This window comes from Argentina anserina, chromosome 2 (genome assembly GCF_933775445.1).
Source record: "Argentina anserina chromosome 2, drPotAnse1.1, whole genome shotgun sequence".
In the NCBI taxonomy this organism is placed as follows: Eukaryota; Viridiplantae; Streptophyta; class Magnoliopsida; order Rosales; family Rosaceae; genus Argentina; species Argentina anserina.
In genome coordinates this window covers 2,260,672-2,282,198 of record NC_065873.1, presented here as the reverse complement: position 1 = coordinate 2,282,198, position 21,527 = coordinate 2,260,672, and the positions used below count along the sequence as shown (strand labels likewise).

At 37.9% G+C, this 21,527-nt stretch overlaps 2 protein-coding genes and 1 pseudogene across 2 annotated transcripts; 2 read left to right on the top strand and 1 right to left on the bottom strand.

Annotated features, from left to right (window-relative positions):
- The first annotated feature begins 1,237 nt into the window (after nucleotides 1-1,237).
- LOC126782657 (zinc finger protein ZAT10-like) lies at nucleotides 1,238-2,426 on the top strand. Its single transcript, XM_050507952.1, has one exon. It carries the CDS (start codon nucleotides 1,403-1,405, stop codon nucleotides 2,141-2,143), a length of 741 nt encoding a protein of 246 aa, XP_050363909.1. The 5' UTR covers nucleotides 1,238-1,402; the 3' UTR covers nucleotides 2,144-2,426.
- Nucleotides 2,427-14,006: 11,580 nt separating this feature from the next.
- On the top strand, nucleotides 14,007-19,455 carry LOC126782642 (BTB/POZ domain-containing protein NPY2). Its single transcript, XM_050507935.1, has 5 exons — nucleotides 14,007-14,345; nucleotides 14,901-15,697; nucleotides 16,585-16,654; nucleotides 17,270-18,442; nucleotides 18,603-19,455. Exons 2-5 carry the CDS (start codon nucleotides 15,636-15,638, stop codon nucleotides 19,152-19,154), a joined length of 1,857 nt encoding a protein of 618 aa, XP_050363892.1. The 5' UTR covers nucleotides 14,007-14,345; nucleotides 14,901-15,635; the 3' UTR covers nucleotides 19,155-19,455.
- A 128-nt stretch (nucleotides 19,456-19,583) lies between these two features.
- On the bottom strand, nucleotides 19,584-20,877 carry LOC126782427 (probable N-acetyltransferase HLS1-like; annotated as a pseudogene).
- Nucleotides 20,878-21,527: the final 650 nt, after the last annotated feature.

The window sequence follows — 21,527 nt, the reverse complement described above, 5'->3', positions numbered from 1 at the left end:
AAAATATTTCATATACGTTGATGAACAAAACTTGTTAATTAGAGGTAAAAATATTTTCATATACGTTGATGTTACTATCAATGAATGAAAAATATAGTTTACTAATTTATTATGAATTTAGAAAACGAGTGGAAGAGTGATTGAATTAATTCGAGAAAATAATTTGTGTGATTATTATGTATTTTTCGAGTTGTATATAATAAATGAATTTGAAATAGAGTAGGAAATAAATTAATAGATAGTAGTATGATTTGATATATCAAATTAGATAAGGGGCATTTTAGGAAAACTTTGGAGGTCTAAATAGTATTTTAGGTATCTATAAAAGTAAAATTGAGGTCTACTGAGTAAGGAGGTCTAAATACCGCACTGGAATCCATATATGTTGATAAATGTTATTATTTATAAAATCGGTCATTTGTTCTAGTCATTAAATCACACATATTAACTGACGAACCAAAAGTGATCCCTTCCTATGTTTTTACTTGCGCTCACTGAAAAATAAGAGTAAAATCTAAGATTTCCCAAATCCTTAATGATATCAAAAACTATTTAGGATCCAAAGTCATTAAGTAAAAGCACCGTACACACTATTGAAATGCAAAATAGTAACCGTACTTTCTTAGCAACGGAGAAGCGTAAACAAGGTTTCAGATCAGACGATAAATGATCTTATCCATAAAGAATATTATTAGACATTCGAAATCCAATCCATCTTTCACTTAACTGACCTAATAAAAGTGATTTCTTACGGAATGCTTTTTTTGAACTCGTAGAAAGCACGACTGAATGCAGGATTTTTCGAAACTCAAATGGCGTCAAAAACCATCCAAATCAAAACCATCCATAAAACCAAAACCACCGTATAAACACACACAAAACATTTACCAAAGTGGGTAGTAACACTATTATAGCAAAAACCCAACAAAAGGTAAAAACTCGAGGCAATTCCTTGCTTACCAAGTAAGAGTTCTGCTAACGTGGACATCCCCTCCACCGTTGTTCCCTTCCTGCCACAGTCAAAAGTTACAACCGGGACAGTAAGTACGGACAGCACAAAAAACCAGTAGCTGAATCGTGCCTTACACGCAAGACGACGACGACTCTATAAGAACGCCAGAAGCAGTAGTAGTAGTAGTATTACTGTGGATAGTGAGTTGTGAAAGAGCAGGCGTACCATTGTTTTGACCTGGAATTGGTCCCTATTATAATCTCACCGCCTCTGTTTGTTTCTCTATCCCTCCCACCACTCCCACTCCACCTCCTTTCTCCTTTGCTTAGTTGACCGACTTCACTCCTCCTCACACCAACTCTCCCTATATAAACCCTCCGCCCTCGTCTCTCTCTCCTCCAACCCATTTCATCTCACACCTCCAAACATATTCTAAGCTTCTGTCTCGACATGGCCTTGGAGGCTTTGAACTCACCCAACACTGCCGCGCTCGCCTTCGAAGACGAGCCTAGCCGCAACATGGACCTCGCCCGCCACCTCGCCGCCAAGCGTAAACGTTCCAAACGGCCGCGCTTCGAGGACTCGCTTTCCGAAGAGGAGTACATGGCCTTCTGCCTCTTGCTGCTTGCTCGCGGCACAACCGACACCACCACTGCCTCTGCTCTTGCCGCCGCCCCAGCTGCTCATCAATTGCCGCCGCATCCGCTGGCTTCTTACAAGTGTGTCGTATGCAGCAAGGCTTTCAGCTCCTACCAGGCTCTCGGTGGCCACAAGGCTAGCCACCGCAAGTCCAACCAGACCTCCGCCGTGTCCGCCGCCGTCGTCAAGGTTGAAACACTCTCGGTCGCCGCCGCGAGTGGGAGGAGCCATGAGTGCACCATCTGCCACAAGTGCTTCCCGACCGGGCAGGCCTTGGGAGGACACAAGCGCTGCCACTACGACGGCGGCAGCAGCGCCGCCAACAGCGCTGTCACGACGGTTTCTGAAGGCGGCAGCCACAGCCAAACCCAAAGCCAGACTCAGGGCCAGCGTGGGTTCGTACTCGACCTGAACTTGCCGGCTGAACCAGAAGTACTACAAGTATGGACCGGGTTCGATAAGAAAAGGAGCGCTCAAGTCTCCGCCGAGCAGGAGGAGGTGCAGAGTCCGATGCCGGAAAAGAAACCGCGCCTGACATTGGGGCGCGAGTGAATTTGAAGTTTCATGTATGTCGGGAATTACAGAGTTACAGAACATGTAATAGTACAGTAATTTGGTCTTTATGATCAATTGGGGGTGGTGTACATAGGAATTTAATTTCATTGGTTCATTTTCGTTCTTGTGAGATCATTGTGTTGGTTCTTGGATTTAATTTTGGTATTGATTTCAATTTGTTTACTGTTGCTCAATACCCCATTACCAATCTGATGGCACCGTGATAGAATGTGTGACAGTTTCAGAATTGTTACAACTTACAACCGTATTTGGTTAAGGTGCATTCGTGTTTATCCTGAGCTCGTAGGAATCTTGAGCTCGTAAGATGTGTTACAGTTACTCAATCGACTGTTACGACCATTTGGTCTAGCTTCATAGTCCTTATTCCGAAGCTCGACTAATATAGTTGTTTATGGATCAAAACATAGGGATTTAATGCGTGAAGTGCGCAGTGTGAGAGCATGTTAGTGTAGGGTTTGAGTGAGTGAGTGGTGCATTATAGGGCTGCCGCTGAAACAGAGAAGCCTCCCGACTCCTCCCATGTGGTTCATGCCTTTAATGCACATGTTAGCAATCATAATGCATTGCACCACAGCCATTTTCAATAGGCCTTTGCGTGGTTTAGAACACTTCATCCGTTTAATCTAATAATAATTATATTTGGTTACTTGTACCCACTGTATTAGTTTTATATACGTTATCATGTCTAGGAGTATAAAATCACATGAATTATATATAAAAGTTCTGCAAAATGTATACGAGAAGTCGACCAGAAAATGAATGCTAGCTAAGCTAGCTCTCTCTTTGAGTGGCGTGAATGGTTTTCTAGTTATGGGAGCATATGTATGTATGAAGATGTCCGTATGCATACGTAGCGTAAGTAGCGAAAATGTGTATAATGTTTAATAAGAAATTAAGTGATATTAGTAAAAGAAGTGTCACATTGCTTTGTTTTAGTTTTTGCTAATTATTTTGATTCAGTTAGGGACTATAGTAGTGGTAGTCGTGTTGACGCACTCCACTCTTTGTTCAAGTGTGAATGCTAAGTGGCCATTATGCCGTGTAACTCAAGGTGCTTCCTCCAAACGCGGCCTAAGCTTGACAATTATACTTTGGTTCTTAATTTAAGTGAGATTGTTCTTTCCCTTCACTAATCAATCAAGAAAAAGTCTGTTCCCTTGTGCCTTAATCTGTAACAGAGATTAAGTTTACAGGTAAGAATAAGCTGGCTAGGTCCATATCAATCTTATCTTTTGCGTAAAGCTTAGTTTTCTTGGTCTTTTACTTTCGTCGATAATTCTCTTATTTTGGATAGACAATTAAATATATACATTTTCACGTTTTTGAGATATTTGTATAGTTAACAATAGTACACACAAGTAAAAGCACATGTTTCAACTTTTTCTCAATATCAATATCTTCTTATGAATAAATTAGTTCTTTTTCGCTTGTAATTCTTCCTTTTTCTATACACAATCAAATTACGCGCATTTTCACGTCTTTGAGATATCTAAAAGGTTTACGACAAAACCTGATGTTAAATACGTGCTTCAACTTTTTCTAATTTGTTTTCTTCTAAATCAAATATATAAATGCGATCCTACTTCCCTTAATTAATTCCTCAAAATAAAACGTTTTGTGGAGTCACTTGATAGAGTACCACTTAAAATAGTTTACATAGCTACTATGTGCACACATCCAAACAACAATAAGCTAATTGTATTACATATAGCTGTCTATCATAGGATAGTAGAAGGGTAATATAAAGTACGTGAGAATAAAAAAGGACTACTGCACAACAGCAATAGGGTTGGCTTGCGTCCCTTGCAACTTCGCTTGGTGTGGCATGGTGTTCATGCGTTGACGACAAAATGTTAGGCCGCCACCGTCGACGATGTGCGTGATCAATCGATGACCACCGCAAAATAATTTGATTAAGAGATGCGATAGCTCAGTACGTAGTAGCTTAATGTATCCGGTACATCCAAGCAAGCTTAATTAAGCTTTGACGATATTAGATTCATGCATACACTAGTCTTGTTTGTGTATCGTGCTACTCTCACTCCATTTGATCAATCTGGGGAATACGTCTCGTATTTTTGAATGTGAGAGTTTAATTACATGTGACATCGATCGTTGTGTACGTACGAGTTGTTATACCATCAGAAATAAGAAATGATCATCATATCGCTTCTCAACTTTCTGTGAAAGTAGCAAGATTTTAGTCTGAGACTTATCCTGCGGGGTAATATAATACGAATAATAGATCGACCTTGATGGGCAAGACCGTCTCATCTGCAAAATTTTGAGAGGGATGAAGTGGGGAGAGATATGCTGCGAAGCAATGAATTCAAGAAGACAAGTTCAAGAAGATGTTTTGTGTTCATTGCGTGCGGTTATGTGTGGCTTAGGTGCTTGTTTCACAGGTACACGATGAAAACTCATTAGGTTAATTTAGTTAACGGTGTTGGAGAGGAAATATCCCACATTTAAGAAGTGATAAATAAAATAGAGATTATAAGTGAGTGGATAATAACCAATTGTACTGAGGCCTTTTGTGATTAAAACCCAACACATGTGAGGTGACTAAGTTAAGACAATATCGGTACAGTTGTATCATGGGTCACGCTTGTCATTGTTTAACATGGTATCAGAGTGAGTCCCTCTCCAGTCGCGCCTTCAATCTGTCGTTGGCTCGAGTTGGGTGTAACTTTGTCATGGGCCCATGATGAGTGTCATTATCATGTCATCGGAGGGTTTTCCGATTGAATGGTTACCAAGTGTCTTTGGTTATTGGACCTTGGTTTATTTCGTCCCTGTGTGGGATGTTAATCTGTCACGTGCAGACCTAAAAATTAGGTTACACATGAGGGGGCGTGTTGGAGAGGAGATATCTCACATCTAAGAAGTGACAAATAAAATAGATATTATAAGTGGGTGGATAATAACCAATTATACCAATGTTTTTTGTGATTTAAACCCAACACCTGTGAGGTGACTAAGTTGAGACAATATCGGTACAGTTGGTCTATGGGACACGCTTGTCGCTGTTTAACAAATGGTTCCAAGTTATGGTGCCAAACTAACTAACTACAACTTAGAGAGATGCTAATTATTGATTAACATTTGCTCTTACTTAATTGCTTGGCGGATACTTCAAAACTCTTGTATTTGGCCCTTCACATTGAACTACCTTTACCATTTTACGTATCTAATTAGTAAGTAGGAGCCATACGTACGTACATAGCTAGTGAAATACTGTACATGCATGTGATTTTCCAGTTCATATTTTTCAACCTTTTATCAAAACCCAAATAATGCGTATATAGCTTTGAATCATATATACATACAGACCTGTAGTTTTCAAGTATTGAGTGGAAAAAGCTAGGTCCATGGAAAAATTGCCAAGAGACTAGGAGGATATAGTCTTTGAATTGGCTTAGCTTCATTGTCTTCTTCCCTTTTGGGTTAGATGACTTAGATCAATGTTTCCAGAATACTACAAGGTATTGATTTTATAACAAGAATTAACTCATTGTTGATTATTTAGTAATAAGTTGACTGCTTAATAAGTGCATGGTGAACATTAAAGAAAAGAAAAGTCAATATAAACTTGGAAGAAATGAGTAGACCGAAACCATCATGTTTTTGGCGCACATGATTCCTTTTCACAACTTGAATGGTCTAATTAGGCACCCACAATTTTCCATTTAAACTACAAACTAGAATTTCACTTTCATGCTAATTTTCTTCAACTATGTTCAATTTTGATGCCTCTGCAGTCCAACTCACAAGACTCGACTGAAAAATCTGCATCAGCAGCTGAATATAACTAGTATTTTCAGTGTTTGGCTTCTCTTGGTTTTATTTGTCTGCATATTTTGCAGGCTAGTGCCATTAGGCAATAGATGACCAAATCAAACAAAGGATGGAGCTAGCCATGAAATAGTTAAGCAATAAATTTTTTGCCCTTTCTAATATTTTAGGATTGATGAGTCTGTCATCAACTCTGGTTATCCATTAGAACTTTGTTCTTTTTGAATAGTTTGTTAAGAATGAAAGGGTTCCACTTCCACAAATAAAAATTGAAAAAAAAAAAAAAAGGAAGAAGAAGATGAAGGAATGAAGATACCATGCCACTAGGATTTAGTATTTTTTAAGTATTTGGGTTAGACTTGGAGCAATAATGCTGAAGTAAACATAAAGATAGAATAGTTTAGGGCGCAGTCATTAATTAAGTCTGTTAGGGGATGTGTGGGATGGATTGGATCAAGATCTCATTTTTCTTTCCTTGAGATTTTCAGTTCCATTTAACTAGTACTGCAAAATTCTAAATCTTTATATTCAGGTCCCAATTGCCATATTGGATTCAATAGTGTAATGGTGTGGTGGGATTCAATGCTTATGCAGTGATTGACATTTGAAAGAGAGATAAGGACATTTTAGCTCACATATACAGAAGACTAAGAAAGGTTAGTTGACTTTGAGTCCAGTCAGATATCAAACACTCACAACTGCAATATGGTGGTTACCAACTTATTACAAATTGAAGAACCTTTTGATTTGGATCAATTCATGTAAGAATGCTGCAATTATTGAAAGGTGTATGAAAAAAAAGGTCTGTTGTTTTCCAAATCTTTCTTTAATGGACAAAAGTGAGTTCATCTTTCCATATATTTGTACTAATTACAGCTTCGAACTCATTAGTGTTTGATGATCTAAAGTCTAAAAAATTTGAGATTTCTAATTATGATTCATGTTTGGTGGTCTAACCACATATGAGAACTATCTTGGCAATGACTGAAAACCATCAAAGTTGATTTTATTTGGGTTCAAAGTTGGATTGCAAGTTGGTCTAAACTCAAATACTTGCAAGGGGCAAAGCAGTTGGGTATATATTAATCGAGTCATTTGAATGAGCTACTAAGCAAATTTATAACATTGTACTTGGACTCCAAGATGTTAATTGGGCACATGAACAGTTAAATCCAAAATTGACCTATATTTGGTTCAAAGTATGACTTCTGCAGTTGAGGAATCAAAGATTTTTTTTTTTCCATTTGAGTATTGAGAACTCCCTGCAATATTCTTTTAAGTTTATCTCATTACATCATGATTTTATGCATGTTATCTCTATATTCCAATCATCTTTATTCAAGTAATTGTCAGAGGTTCCTTAAATTTCTTTGTTCTGCTGCTTGTAGTTTCAGTCATTGATCTGAAAAGTGTCACATTCCCATTAACAAAACTTACAAAAGGCTTCCCCAGACCAAGTCATGAGGAAATCAGTTGCTCTTGGGCTACTTTGGCTTTGGGAGATGTTCCAATCTAGGTGCCTGCAGCCCAAATCTAATTGAAGTACCCAAATGGGAAGATTGACTCGTTGACGTACCCATGCTATTGCTATCTGAACTAACTTCGATTCATTTCATTGCAACTCGATTGAATTTTAGATGAATGTAATCACCCATCGACTCTTTTTTATCGTCCGATCAGCTAATTGGAGTTCAAGCATTTCTTCACAGTCTATAAACCGATCACTCAGACCTCATAATTTTGAGGCACGCACTTGTCAAAAATACAGAAATGATTGTCAAGGTAGTACGTAGAACGTATACTTGCACATCAAAGCTATGATTGGTAATCTCTTTCTGCACATATGCCGGCTTCTTCATGATTTAGCTTGATCGAGAAACCACGTGAACCATATTCAGAAGAAAGACACGAAGAAATTGAAAAAGAGAAGGAAAAAAAAATGCATAAATCACAAGGAAGAAGAAGGAAAAGAAAAGGGAACAGAATAGTGAGATCGAACTGAGAACTTAATCAGTACTGTACTTTTGCCTGGCCTGAGTGAACTGCCTTTGGATGATGCAGATATCTCTCCGACCTTTCTGTGTCACTCTTCATCATCATCACGTCTATTTCTTTGTTGGCAAACCCTTGTCATCGACAGTATCACACTATCACTAGTCACTACTGTCACAGAGAGAGAGAGAGAGAGAGAGAGAGAGAGAGTGTGTGGTAAAGGGCCTAATAATGATTGCCCATTTCTGTACAAAACACTTGAATATATTCATGAACTTGAGCCACACACTTTTGTGGCATGGAGTATAAATTACACACCAAGTGTCAGGTTGGATTTGCATGGTTTGAGGCTTTGAATCGAGACCATCATTTCCGCAATCCACAAGCTAGGCTACTAAATAAGCATGTATTGGCATGTAAGTGTCCAAACCACGACAACTGCTACCTGCGCTATTTCAGCTTCTTCTATACATACATATTTGAGTTGAGCGCGCATGCAGAACTATTCATCAATCCACAGAAGTTATATATTTGCACGAGAATATCGATCATTGCTCTAGTTCTACTATTTGTGATTCTTCTATTTGAGTTAGGCATGCATGTCATGGCCCGCTGTTTGAATATTCTCTTATAAGTATCACTGTATCAATCATGATCCTCTTTATAAACTTCTCTTTGGATATCTCCATAACCAGACCTGATTAACTTAATACATCCTTCTAATTCTTATCTTTTCTTTTTCCCTTTGATTAGGGCATGCCCGCACGGTCATTGGATTTAAGTATCAGACTGCATGATGAATTGTGAAATTAAAGTTGGGGTGCTTCTAATTACTGTGTCAAAATTAGACACCAAAGTATGTACTACCTCGTTATTAAACTACGTAGAGTTCAGTTAATCTATTATGATGATATGATCAGATCATCCTATAACGTATGAAGTACCTCTAAGCTATATATATATATATATATATATATATATATAACCTTAATTAAGGAATTGGCCGGTTTGGAGAATTGCAGGGTTTGCGCATCAAATAGTTCTGCTACAAACTGAACAAATCAAAAGCTTCAAGATGCAAATTATTCTAATCTACCTCTACAGACTACAATGCAACTTTCTTCCCCACTCAACTGCAGGAAAGCACTGTCAGCAACTTAAACTAATACCCAACTATTTTGCCTTCCCTTCCTTTATTTAGGAGCTGCCTGATTTAGCTTTCTACCGACTACAGTAGTACTACTGTATATGATTAAACCAAAGTTGTATAACATACTGTTAACTCATTCCAAATCAAGATTAATGTACGTGTACTCTTTACCATTTTTTTTAAATTCGAGTTTCCTATTTGTAAATCTAACTGGAAACATGGAGAAGATGCTTATAAGCTACTAGGGGGTGGTCCAGACTCCAGACCATGTTGAACATGATTTGTATAGCATAACTTGCATAAGCAATGACTTAAGCTTCTGATTCTTTGACGCATGCCATTGCCAATTTGCTGGGTTTCGATTTTCACGTATTCATGTGATTCTGTAATGGTTGTCATGATTGGGATATTATTATAAATTTAGATAATTTTATATATGATGGAGCAGTGCATTTGCTAATTAGAGGGAGAACAAGCATTGGTGGTGGTCATGTGCTTTTTGTTGGATTATCGATAACATATTATGCGAACGTACCACAATGTCTCATTGGTGAGTTGTATTGATGAATGGATCATCCATTTTAATTTGGTCCAAGGACAGAAGTACTACTACTTGATGGCTAGCTAAGCTTAATTAGCTAGATTGCAATCTTTCACTTAATTAGCACGCAAAATATGTATCTTCTATATTATTTGGCATAAATATCACATTCGATCTTCCGACTTGAATGTTGCTATAGTCATTGTCCCCTGCGACTGAATTTTGATCTTAAGGTTTTGCCAACGTCAGTCTTTCAGCAAATATGTTTGTTTACGTAGGTTGGAAACTTAGTCAGTCCTTGATATAGCTACCAATATTTAAAAACTAATGTCTAAATGAGAAGCTAATTAACCGGGCTGCGGAAGTTTAGCGGCTTAAACAAAACCGAGGTTGTGGTTGTTGAGGATATACATTACATATTAGGAATTGCGATTTAGTACGTGAGTTTATAAAGGTTTGAGGTACTTCATCAATCCATTACAAATTGATTTTGGATGAACCCCAAAGCGGGTTCAAAGCGGGTTACTGTTCATATGTGAAGCTTAAATGGTCACACGGACTCCATGTCACTTAAAATGTTGTCTACATGTATGGGTTTGAAAATTCTCTATACGTGCGAGAATGTGTTAAGAATACCCAATGAATAGAGTGTTTCAAACTCTTATAAATTCACATGATATATCTAAATTCTCAATATATGATGTCTATTCTCAATAACGGTCTCAAGATGCAAAGAGGCCTTGGTTTCTCACTTTGTTGTTCTGTTTGCTCTTGCCCTTGGGGTTACTGAAAGTTCTTATCACCCTCATGTAATAATTAATGGCCGATTAATGTTAGTCATACATATTCCCCTTGTCAAAAAGAAAGTATTGGTTTTTGTCAAAAAAGAAGAAGAAGAAAGTATTGGCGCGTTAATTGTCTATTCGTACGTGCACAAGCTAGTGAGTGATGATTACGGTTGATTAGTGCCATATGATAACGATTGATTAATCGTCACTCATAAACCCTAATTTTTAATTTTTTTTCTTTGTGATGATAGTTTCACCATCATTTGATTGAAATAATGAAATTGATCTGATTGAGATACTTAACAAAATGGCACTGCATGGCATATGAAAGAAAGATGGACGATAAGCACTGTATATGTACGCACTACACATGCATGACATCATCAAGTATTCAAGTTAGCATCTCAGACGAAGAACTTGAACTTGATTTGATCGAGTACGTGTTTTATGTCGTGGAGGAACAATAATTCAAGTATCTCTAACATAATCTCTCTTCCGGGACAAAAAGTACGTGCGAAACCGGTCATTGTTGAGGGAAACCTTTTGTAGTCGACCCTCTTGTTATTATTGCGAAGATTCTGTTTCAATATTGGTAGGGGACTCCATAGGTCACACAGATCGTTGGGGAGATTTGTTATCAAGGCATACATATGCAAAATGAGGGACAAGCATATCAAACAAGTATACTCAATTCATGTTATGGTAGGTCAAAGTTGGCAAAAAGGGTTGAGACCTTCTCTTCCACAGACCATATAGTGTATCTGACCACAAAGTTGTGATATGAATCTATGATACGTGACATATTCTATTGAGGATTCTGAGTATGCAGTACGTATTGTGATTATAGTTAGGCAAGTAGGACCATTATTATCTTTAACCATTCGCATGACGATAAGCTGTTGATTGATCTAGTGATCTCTCATTGAGCAAGAAGAAGAAGAAAACCCCCACCTCGCATAGATTTGAAGCAACTTGAAAAGCTGTAGCTACATGTCCACAACTTTTTTTATCGGATGTGCCCGAAAGTCTCATGGCTTTTCAGACCATCTGGATTGGCTTCGACTGGTTTCGTCATAAGAGATAGATGATGAACAAGTGATTGTCCTGTGTCGATCGGATATGCTTTTGTTTCACAAACTGAGATTAATTGCTGGTTCAATAATTTAGTAGTACGTACCTATCTCATTAAACTCCCGCCACTCGATAACATTGAGCAACTTCGATTTCAAATCGCTAGCTAGGTGTATCCACAACCTTATAAAGCAGGAATCTAGTGTTCAACAAGGAACCCAATAATTGTTAATCTATATTATTATTCATGAGTTCAATAATCAATCCTATAATCAAATATATAGTATTTGTTTTAATGATACAACAGTCAACATCATGTGTATTAGTGTATTATACTGCTATATGGAGAGTAGAGGGTATATTAAGTAAGAGGAAAATGAGGACCTTAAAATGTGGTGCAGAGTGAGGAAGCTAGGTGTTTCCAAAATGTAAAGAAATCTCGCACTATCATAGGGAATTGTTTAGTCGATGAGAATTTGATGTAACCTAAGCTTAGATTATTATGAATATTATCATGCATGCTCATGTTTTGGTGCTTTCACGAGGCAGAGAGGTATGTCTAATACAAGATTATTGACTTCAGATGAGAAAATATACCCGTTATTATGCAAACCAGTCAAGTTTGGCTTCCATTTCTTGGATATATATTGTCATATCTCTATTCACTTTCATTATTTCATTAATTATAGTTGAAACCTAGGGTTATAAATTGACATGCACGACGTTGATATGATATTAAAAGAGTGTCCGGCCAGTTATGTTGAAAATGAGGTTTGAATTCACTTGAAGAACCTTTTCATTCGAAGAGAAATTGTATATCGGAAGAACACAGGCATGGTCAAAATTCTGGGAATAGAGGTTACATGAAAGTCATGTCAAGAACAAATACTGTCCATATCGTCAAAACATCAAATCGGACAATCTCCACCAAAGTACGTACATGAATAACTTTACAAATAAGTAACTGCACCAGAATACAACTGACTTATAGTAGTAGTACGTACTATATATTACCCTATATTTTAAAGGTCAATCCGGCTCCTTTAGAAATAGATATAAGAGGATGTGTTAGACATATACATCGATCTTAATGTGTATTCTCAAATCAATTTGTATCATTAATCATCAATTTTCCTAGACGTAGTGGGTCTCTTGATGTATGAGTTTGACCTTGTGCTTCAACTGGTCTATTATTTTTCACACAGATCTAGTTGTTTATGCTCATTCTCTTAGTTTCAATGAATATGCCCCTTGGCTAGAAACATGGCAGCAGTGAGATGATTCCTTTAAGCTTAGCTCAGCTCACATGGAACCATTTTAATTAGTTTCTGTAAACTTGGGGAGCACCTGCGGTAACAATTATACAAATTGAAACACAGTATTCAAGGTAGACGAAAGGAACTACTACATACAAGTGGCTAGCATGCAGAACGAGTCCTCAAAAGATGGATGTGCGGTGTGCCTTCAACATGCAGATATATTTATCCTTTCAGAAGAAACACATATCACGATATTTGTTGTTTCTATTATTGATAATAACCACATTTCCTTTGTAGAAATAGTTCTTCATAACATGCAATAACTAAACTTAGATTTGCTTTTACAATGAAAAGTTTAGGAGTTCAAATCATGAAATTTATGATTAATAATTTTGGTGAAACATACATTGAGGCTTTAGTCAACATTTTGAAGTTCAAATCCTTTCCATTTTATATAGCAAATATGACATATCGTTGAGGCGTAGTACTAATCAAACTAAATTGACATCGCTGATTAAGGTCATGAAAAAGTTTGCAATCATAAGATGTGACCTTGAGTTTGCGGTCATAATAGCACCCCCAATCTACGTTATTCTCACACCCTTTTGAGTAACTTTTTTTTAACCCTTCATCTCATTATTTGATAAGTTTCGATCTCAGTTTAAATTAAAAGTAATTTTTAAGAACAAATAGTACTCAATTAAAATGACTGACCAAAGAGTCGGATACGTTTTCTTTTGACGAATTCAATTTCAAATCTCATCTAATGCTTTAGGTTCAATGTTATATCCATTTCCTTAGATGGTGAGGCTATGAGTACCCCATCAATTTGGGGAAGTCTATACAAAACGCCATACCATAAAAGGGTGAAAACGTGTAATATACAAATGAGCACTATAGCATATGTGCTAATAGCCATACCATTCAATTATGCATTTCCTTTTGAACTATCCGGGTCATGGGCTTTGTGGCCGGGTTGAACTATAACTAGGATAGGAGGTTGTGGATCATTTAATATAAAGAGAGGAGTCCGCGCTATGGGGGAAAAATCCCAGCAAAGAAAGCAGTGTGTCAGTTTTGGCGTGCTTTACTGTACAAGGTGGTGGTCATGGTGGTGACTGGTGAATTGAGTTACTCTCTCTCTCTTTTAATGCTTTCCCTCAAATTCTGAAAATAAACCCTCCTCTACTTTGTTTCCTCATCTCCCAGCTTTTAAAGTAGGCAAAGAAAAAAAAGGAAAAACAAAATCAAAAATCAAAAACCAAAAGGAAAAGTGGTAAACAGTAGTGCTTGGTTGTGGTACTTCTACCTCTGCCAATGACTGAAACATACATTTCGTAGCAAATTGGTCATTTAAGCTCTAAACAGCTCATTTTCTTCTGATGGGTGTTTTTGGGTTTTGGGTTCTCTTTTGGTTCCTCTGAGTTGGCCTGAAGCTTTGTTCTGTCTTTTGTTGTGGGTTTGGTTCTCTCATAGGGGTTCAACTCTTGTCTAAAGACTCGCTCTTTTGGTCTTTGAAAATGTTTGCCTTGTTTGCTCTGAGCCTGTTTCTGATCCTTCAAGCTTAAAGCTTCAGACTTTGGTGAGTTGTACTTGGCAAGTTTCTGTCTTTATTGTCTCAGTTTTACTATTTTGGGTTCTGGCTGATTGCTCTTAATCTAGAGCTGGGTTTTGTATTTGTTTCTTTTATCAAATTCCAAGTGTGTGAAATAGTTGCATAGTCTGTAGATTTGTTAAATGGAGGTCTTGGGTTTTGTGGGGTTTACACGGAGAGTGGCTTTGGGGGATTGTCTATATATATTGTGAGCGTATTTTGTTCATGCGGGGTTTTAGAAATTTTCACTCATGCAGCACAGTATGTGATGATTCTTTTGGGTTGAATGGCACAATATGATCTCTGCTTCAGTAGTTTATTAGATTTTCTGCAATATATTATGCTAGATTCCTCAGATTTCAGTTCAATTTTGTAATAGTTTTCTTGGTTGGTAGTTAATGTTTGGTTGTCCATTACTATAATAAACTTAAAATTTGTGATCTTTCTCTCATTTATTCCCCATACTTTGCTCAAATAAAAAGAGATGCTTGTTGTCTACCGTTTTGGTGGTTCCTTCAACTGATACCGAGATGCTGTTTTCAGTTGCAGGTTTTCAAACTTCAACGGTATAAAATAAATCTGGTTGATGTGTACATGTTGGGTTTGGAACTTGAAGCTTTAAAGGCGTTGAGAGGGTCCTGGTAGCATGAATCTTTACTAAGCTATTAAAAAGGATAACAGAGAAACACAAAAATCAGAAGTGAAAGATATAGAAATAGTGGTGAAGAGTGTGGTGAAGTCAGATTTGTGCTTGTTAGAGTGTCTCTGGTGTGTGATTATTGTTTAGTGTTGAGAGTCTGTTGGCTGTGTTCCCTGTGCTGACTTGGTGCACCCGGACTCCGTGGGCTTTGCCGCCGACCAAGGAAACACCCTCTTCTTTGGCTCTCTTGCCATTCAAGAGAACATTTCCATAAAAAATTGCAACAAAACCCATTTTCTCTTTCCCATTTATTTATCTCTCCATCTCGTAGACTCATTCAGTCCTTGTCAAGATTCGGTCATAGCATGCCCTGCATACATATATATCCTTCCCTCTTTGTGTCTTCTTTCCTCTCTTGAAGCCCAGGAAAGTTGGCTGCATTCAGATATCATATCTGGTCCCCACTCCTGGTGTGTTCCTTTCCATTTTCAGCTGTTTTTCTTTGATCGAGATGTATTCTTATTTGGGATGCCCGGTGATCTTGGTCTGAAGTATTTGATCAAGTACTGAGAGGTTGAGTTGTAGGGAAGTTTAGTTAGGGAAGTTCAGAAAGAAAAGCAGATCTTTTTTTTGCCAAGATGAAGTTTATGAAACTTGGATCAAAGCCGGATTCCTTTCAGACTGATGGCAATAATGTTAGGTGAGATGTTAGTGGCCTTCCATTTGGATTCTGCTCTGGTTCTTTCTCATTAATTCAGTCTGAATTTATTATTTGGCTATTCTCTGATGCATTTCATATTATTTTCCAGAAGCCTGTTGGTATATTTCTTTGCATCATTTTGGTTTTTCTGTTCATGATAGTAAAATGTTGGTCTCCTTGCCATTCATATGGCCCTTTGGCACTTTGGCTAATTCATTGAGCATTCAGCTTGGTTCTTGGTCAAACAGTAGGCTTTACAGTTCTGCTTTCATTTTGTGTCTCATCTATTTTCTCCCATTTTATTGTTTTAAATTTGTACTTAATTAATTTGTGACGTTATAAGGAATGAAAACTCTGTTTTATCTTTTTCATTCCCTGAAATTAAGTGAGGGGAAACATAAATAATTTCTGTTTGTTCAGCTTATCATTTTTTCTATGATCACACAATACTTTTGTTTTTATTTTATTTATTTAATTTCAACCCTGTTTTTATTTTCTTTTTAAACACCTTTGAATCTTTGGTTTTCCATTTTTACCATAGGCAATGCAGTACATAGTTATCAGGAAAATTGACAAAGGTAACATAGAGAAAAACAGTGCGATATGATAAAGTTGTGCCAAATGTATACAAAGGATCAAATAGAAAACTGCCAAGCGTTTTGTAAACTCATTATAATACATACGTAGGAGGAATGAATAGCATTTTAGTATAGTGATGTTGCTGCATCATAGCCATCCACTCATTTGACTGAGGAATATTAAAGGTGATACTACACATAACTAGATACCAATCCTTGTAAGATTAGTACTTTCCGATTGAAATTAGGCGGTCCAGGCATACTATCTAGAGTCCTTATTAACACTGAAAAGTAACTTCATATCTACAGGTATGTGGCAGCTGATTTGGAAACAGACATCATTGTTAATGTTGGGGATTCAAAGTTTTATCTACACAAGGTATCGATTAATCTCTTCTATATTGTGATATATGGCATATAAGTGTATTGTATCGGGATTGACAATATGTGTTTCAGTCCTCGACAATTTTTGGAATATCACAATTGCAAAGTTTCACCTAGTATGCTACTCTTTTCAAGTAGACGGATCTATAGTCAAGATTATGGTATAGTAGTATCTATATTTGCAAGCAACTAGACAAATAAATCAAATACTCATATTTCAGCTACCGAAACTATGTGGTTGCTTAAACAAAGGTTTTTATTGAATTTGCTGATTGGAACAGTTCATGGTTTCTTTAAGGCTCATGCGCTAGATGCACGTGCTGGACTTGTTCTTTCATAAGATAAATTACATATGTTCTTGCCATGGAATAGGAGTAATTTGGTTTAGCTCCTACTTTGGTTGTCTATAAGTACCTTGTCACTTGATACATTATTGTTAATTCATGGGTCACACTTAGGATGTATTTTAAGCTAAGTTTGAAATCTGAGAGATGATATATTGTTAGCAAACTTATCTCTACGGAGCTCAGTTGTATCTCAAAACTTTGCTGTTAATATGCTCTAGGTAGTTGCCTTGATATGCTGATTCCAGTTATAATATGGTTTGCAGTTTCCTCTTCTATCAAAGAGTGCCTGCTTACAGAAATTAGCAAACACCAATGAGTCAAAACCTTTGGAAATTCACATTTCAGATATTCCTGGTGGCCCTGCTGCATTTGAGATATGTGCCAAGTTCTGTTATGGGGTGACTGTCACCCTGAACGCTTACAATGTAGTCGTGTCTCGATGTGCGGCTGAGTATTTGGGAATGCACGAGTCTATTGAGAAGGGAAATCTCATATACAAAATCGATGTGTTTCTTAACTCTAGCATTTTCCGCAGCTGGAAGGATTCAATCATTGTTCTCCAGACTACGAAGTCTCTTTTGCCATTATCTGAGGATCTTAAGTTGGTTAGCCAATGCATTGATTCGATAGCTACCAAGGCCTGTGTCGATGTTTCAAAAGTTGACTGGTCCTATACCTATAACCGGAAGAAACTTGCAGAGGAAAATGGGAATGATCCAAATTGGAATGGTGTCAGAAACCGTCAAGTTCCAAAGGATTGGTGGGTGGAGGAATTATGTGAGCTTGAGATTGACTTATTCAAGCGTGTTCTTATGTGCATTAAAACCAAAGGAGTACTTTCTGGTGAAGTTATCGGGGAAGCCCTGAAAGCTTATGCTTACAGAAGGTTGCCAGGTTTCAGCAAAGGTATGATCCAGGGTGGAGATATGGCAAGGCATCGATCAACAGTGGACGCAATTGTCTGGCTGTTACCTGCAGAGAAAGGCTGTGTGTCTTGTAGTTTCTTGCTCAAATTGTTAAAAGCAGCTATATATGTTTACTCAGGAGAAAATGCCAAGGATGAGATGGTAAAGAGAATCGGACAGCAACTGGAGGAGGCGTCAGTAAATGATCTTTTGATACGAACAGCAGAAGGAGAAGCTACTATATATGATGTTAATGCAGTTAAAAAAATAGTAGAAGAGTTTCTAAAGAAAGATCAAATTTCAGAGATTCAATCATTGGAAGCCCATGAGATTCAGGAGGAGAGAAGACCAGGGATCTTGTCAGATGCTTCTAAGTTGATGGTGGCAAAACTGATAGATGGGTATCTTGCTGAAATTTCAAAGGATCCCAACCTACCCTTGTCCAAATTCGTTGATCTTGCAGAAATGGTGTCAGGTTTCTCTCGCCCTGGTCATGATGGGCTTTACCGAGCCATTGACATGTTTCTCAAGGTAAGCCTCCTGATATATGTTGCTTTCCTAATATACATTGGCCATTTTCTTTTGAATTTCATCAAACACAAGTTTAGCCAACTACTGTACTTTTGTCTAGTCTCCTGTTTATGTGTTGGTAAATGATATGTTGTCCACATTATGGCCTTCTCTAATGCAGGAGCACCCAGGGATTAGTAAGAGTGAGAGGAAGAGGATCTGCAAGCTGATGGACTGCAAAAAACTATCAGTTGAAGCCTGTATGCACGCTGTGCAAAATGAGAGACTCCCGTTGCGCGTAGTCGTACAGGTACTCTTTTTTGAGCAAGTGAGGGCTGCTGCTTCATCAGGCAGTAGCACTCCCGACTTACCTAGAGGCATGAAGGATTTGAACAGTGGTTCTCATGGGAGTTCAAGGTCTGCAACAACTAACACAGAGGAGGATTGGGATGTGGTAGCGTCAGCTGAGGAGCTTAGGGCCCTGAAAGGAGAGTTAGCTTCGTTAAGATTGACCAGTAGTGAGAGGAATGATGGTAAAAGCAATGTTGACAAGGCTGCAGTTAGTAAAATGAGAGGGTTGCTCAAATCAAAGGTCTTTGCAAAGCTCTTTTCAAGCAAAGGGGGACAAGGCGAGAATAGTGGCTCAGATTCATCCGGGAGTCTTGGTTCTGCAAATCCTGAAGAGGCTGCTAAATCCACTCCTTCCAGAAATCGCAGGCATTCAGTGTCTTAGAACACAAAAAATAGGTTTGATATTTTTTGGACCCTTCTCTGACTTGAGAACTTGTCTATTACCTGAGTGAAAGTGAAGTACATATAGTTTGGGGAAAGGGCTTTTTGTTGCATCTGCAGAAAGATCCACAGGTTGTGAGAAAATGAACACCTAGAGAACGTAACTGTTGATCCAATGTCTAGAGTTCCAGCTGATAGACCTAACTGTGCTTTTGTTAAATATACTCTAGCACTCCTAGCACTAGGAGTGCTATTTTATCGGATTATTAATCATAACCACGGATTAGGTTCGCTACTTCTCATGTATATTTTGACAGCATATATCATATCTATATCTGGTATAAATTTGCATCATATGAACATTTCAGCTAAAGTTTCATTCATCAGACTAAGAATGTTCATCTCAGAAGTACAAAAATTGCATCCTTGACTAAAATTCCCTTGGATCAACAAAAATTGATAACCCAGGGGGAGATTTGGTCCAGTCTCCTAGTGAACCATCAGTATAATCCTCAACAAGCCTCTTGAAGCACCACACATCCTCGGCGCACGATAGCCGCTTCCAATGTGGTATTGCTAACCTCAACGATTTTTGGCTAGCCACTTCAGTCACCACCACCCCACAACGCAATCCCTTAGCTATGTTATGTGCATGGCCACAAAGCACCTTTGCCATTTTATCTACGTGTTGGCCTTGTCCTCCTAATCCACACAGTAAAAGCAACCCAAATGGCCCAAAAAATCAGGCACTGATGGTATCTTCATCCAAGGCAACGCCTGTCCACCGTGTGCGTTGACTTGGCAGCCAAGCGCCGTGCAAGAGATGCGCCTTTGATCTCCAACTTGTGTTCCTCCTTACAGTTCCATGCACTCATTACAGCCCATGACTTGGGCGGGTCAGATAGAAATCTCTCCAAATCCGTCCACATAAACTCCGTTGGGACGGCTAAAAACGTACCAACATTGTGCTTGTTAACAAGTTTCAGACCAATACCTTTTCTCCTGCATATCAAGATATGAAAATCATTTAACTATGTCATGACATAATCTATGTAAGGCAATGCCTTTGTAGCTTGCTGCAATCTACTATAATGTAACACGTTGTAATGAAGACAAACTCTCTCTCAGGTATTCTAGCTTTACTTTGGGGAGTTTAAGCACTATTGACATGATTGATAAAATAGGTCAAGTAAACTTAAGTTACCTGTGCGAAGGAGAAACTCTAAGGCCAAGAATGTAAGCTAGTTTGGTGCAAATGGGGCTGAGCTTACAGTCTTCATTGCTAAGCCTTGTGAGGTTTTGACCACAAGAAACGACATTGATGCAACCCCTAATCATCCCAACGATTTCTTTTCCAGGACCAAATTCTGTCACCTGCTTATAATCATAATACAAACTCATTGTCACCAAACAGCACATTATGACTAAAAATGAAAATTTTATCATAAATCCACAAATGAAATACTAGTAAGTAGAACTGTAGAATTGTCGATTGTGTCGGATATTAAATTTACGAAGAGCTAGTTCTTACCAGCATGAGGAAGGAGGGCGAGTTTCGGATTCGACAAATGGGGTCACCCATAAGATCAGTATAGACTATAGAGTGATATTTCACCACAGGAACCAGCCTCGCATTTTCTCTCTAGCTCTTCAACCTTTCGAGTGTCCTTGCTCATATCCAACTCCCTAATCACTAACATATCAGCTCTCATTTCCTCTTCCATAACCAACACAAATAACTAATCACCAGAACAAAACAGAGTGAAGAAGAGCGCTAGAACTGACTGATATAGAAAACTAAACTCACCCTATATATAGTAGTCAGTGTAGATTATAGAAGAGAGAGTGCACTGCTGCTCTTGATATTTATGGTTGATGATGATGATATAGCTTCGATCATCTTCTTCTACTTCTTCTCTATAATGGTACGGAGTGAAGTAATCATTGAAATGGGAAATTGAAAAGGTATTAAATTATTGGCTGATCAGTTACACATGCAGAGAGGAGAAATTGAATTACAGAGGTAGTGATGAGTACTAATTAATGGCGGCTGTAGTGGCTGCTCATAAAGCTCTTCCCATTTTTAACGTAAAACAATAATTTGAATTCCTGGGAAGCTAATAGGGCAGACGGCCGGAACTGGCTAGTTGCTCATGCTATTTCATTTGCTAATTACTCATGATTACCTGATCTCGGAGAATCGAGGAGATTAATGTTAAACAACGACAAACGTTGCATGCAGATCAATTATACAGATACTGTCCCAACTTAACCATCTCATAGGTGTTAAGTTTTAATCACAAAAGACCTCGGTACAATTAGATATTATTCACCCACTTATAAGCCTCATTTTATTTGTCACTTCTTAGATGTG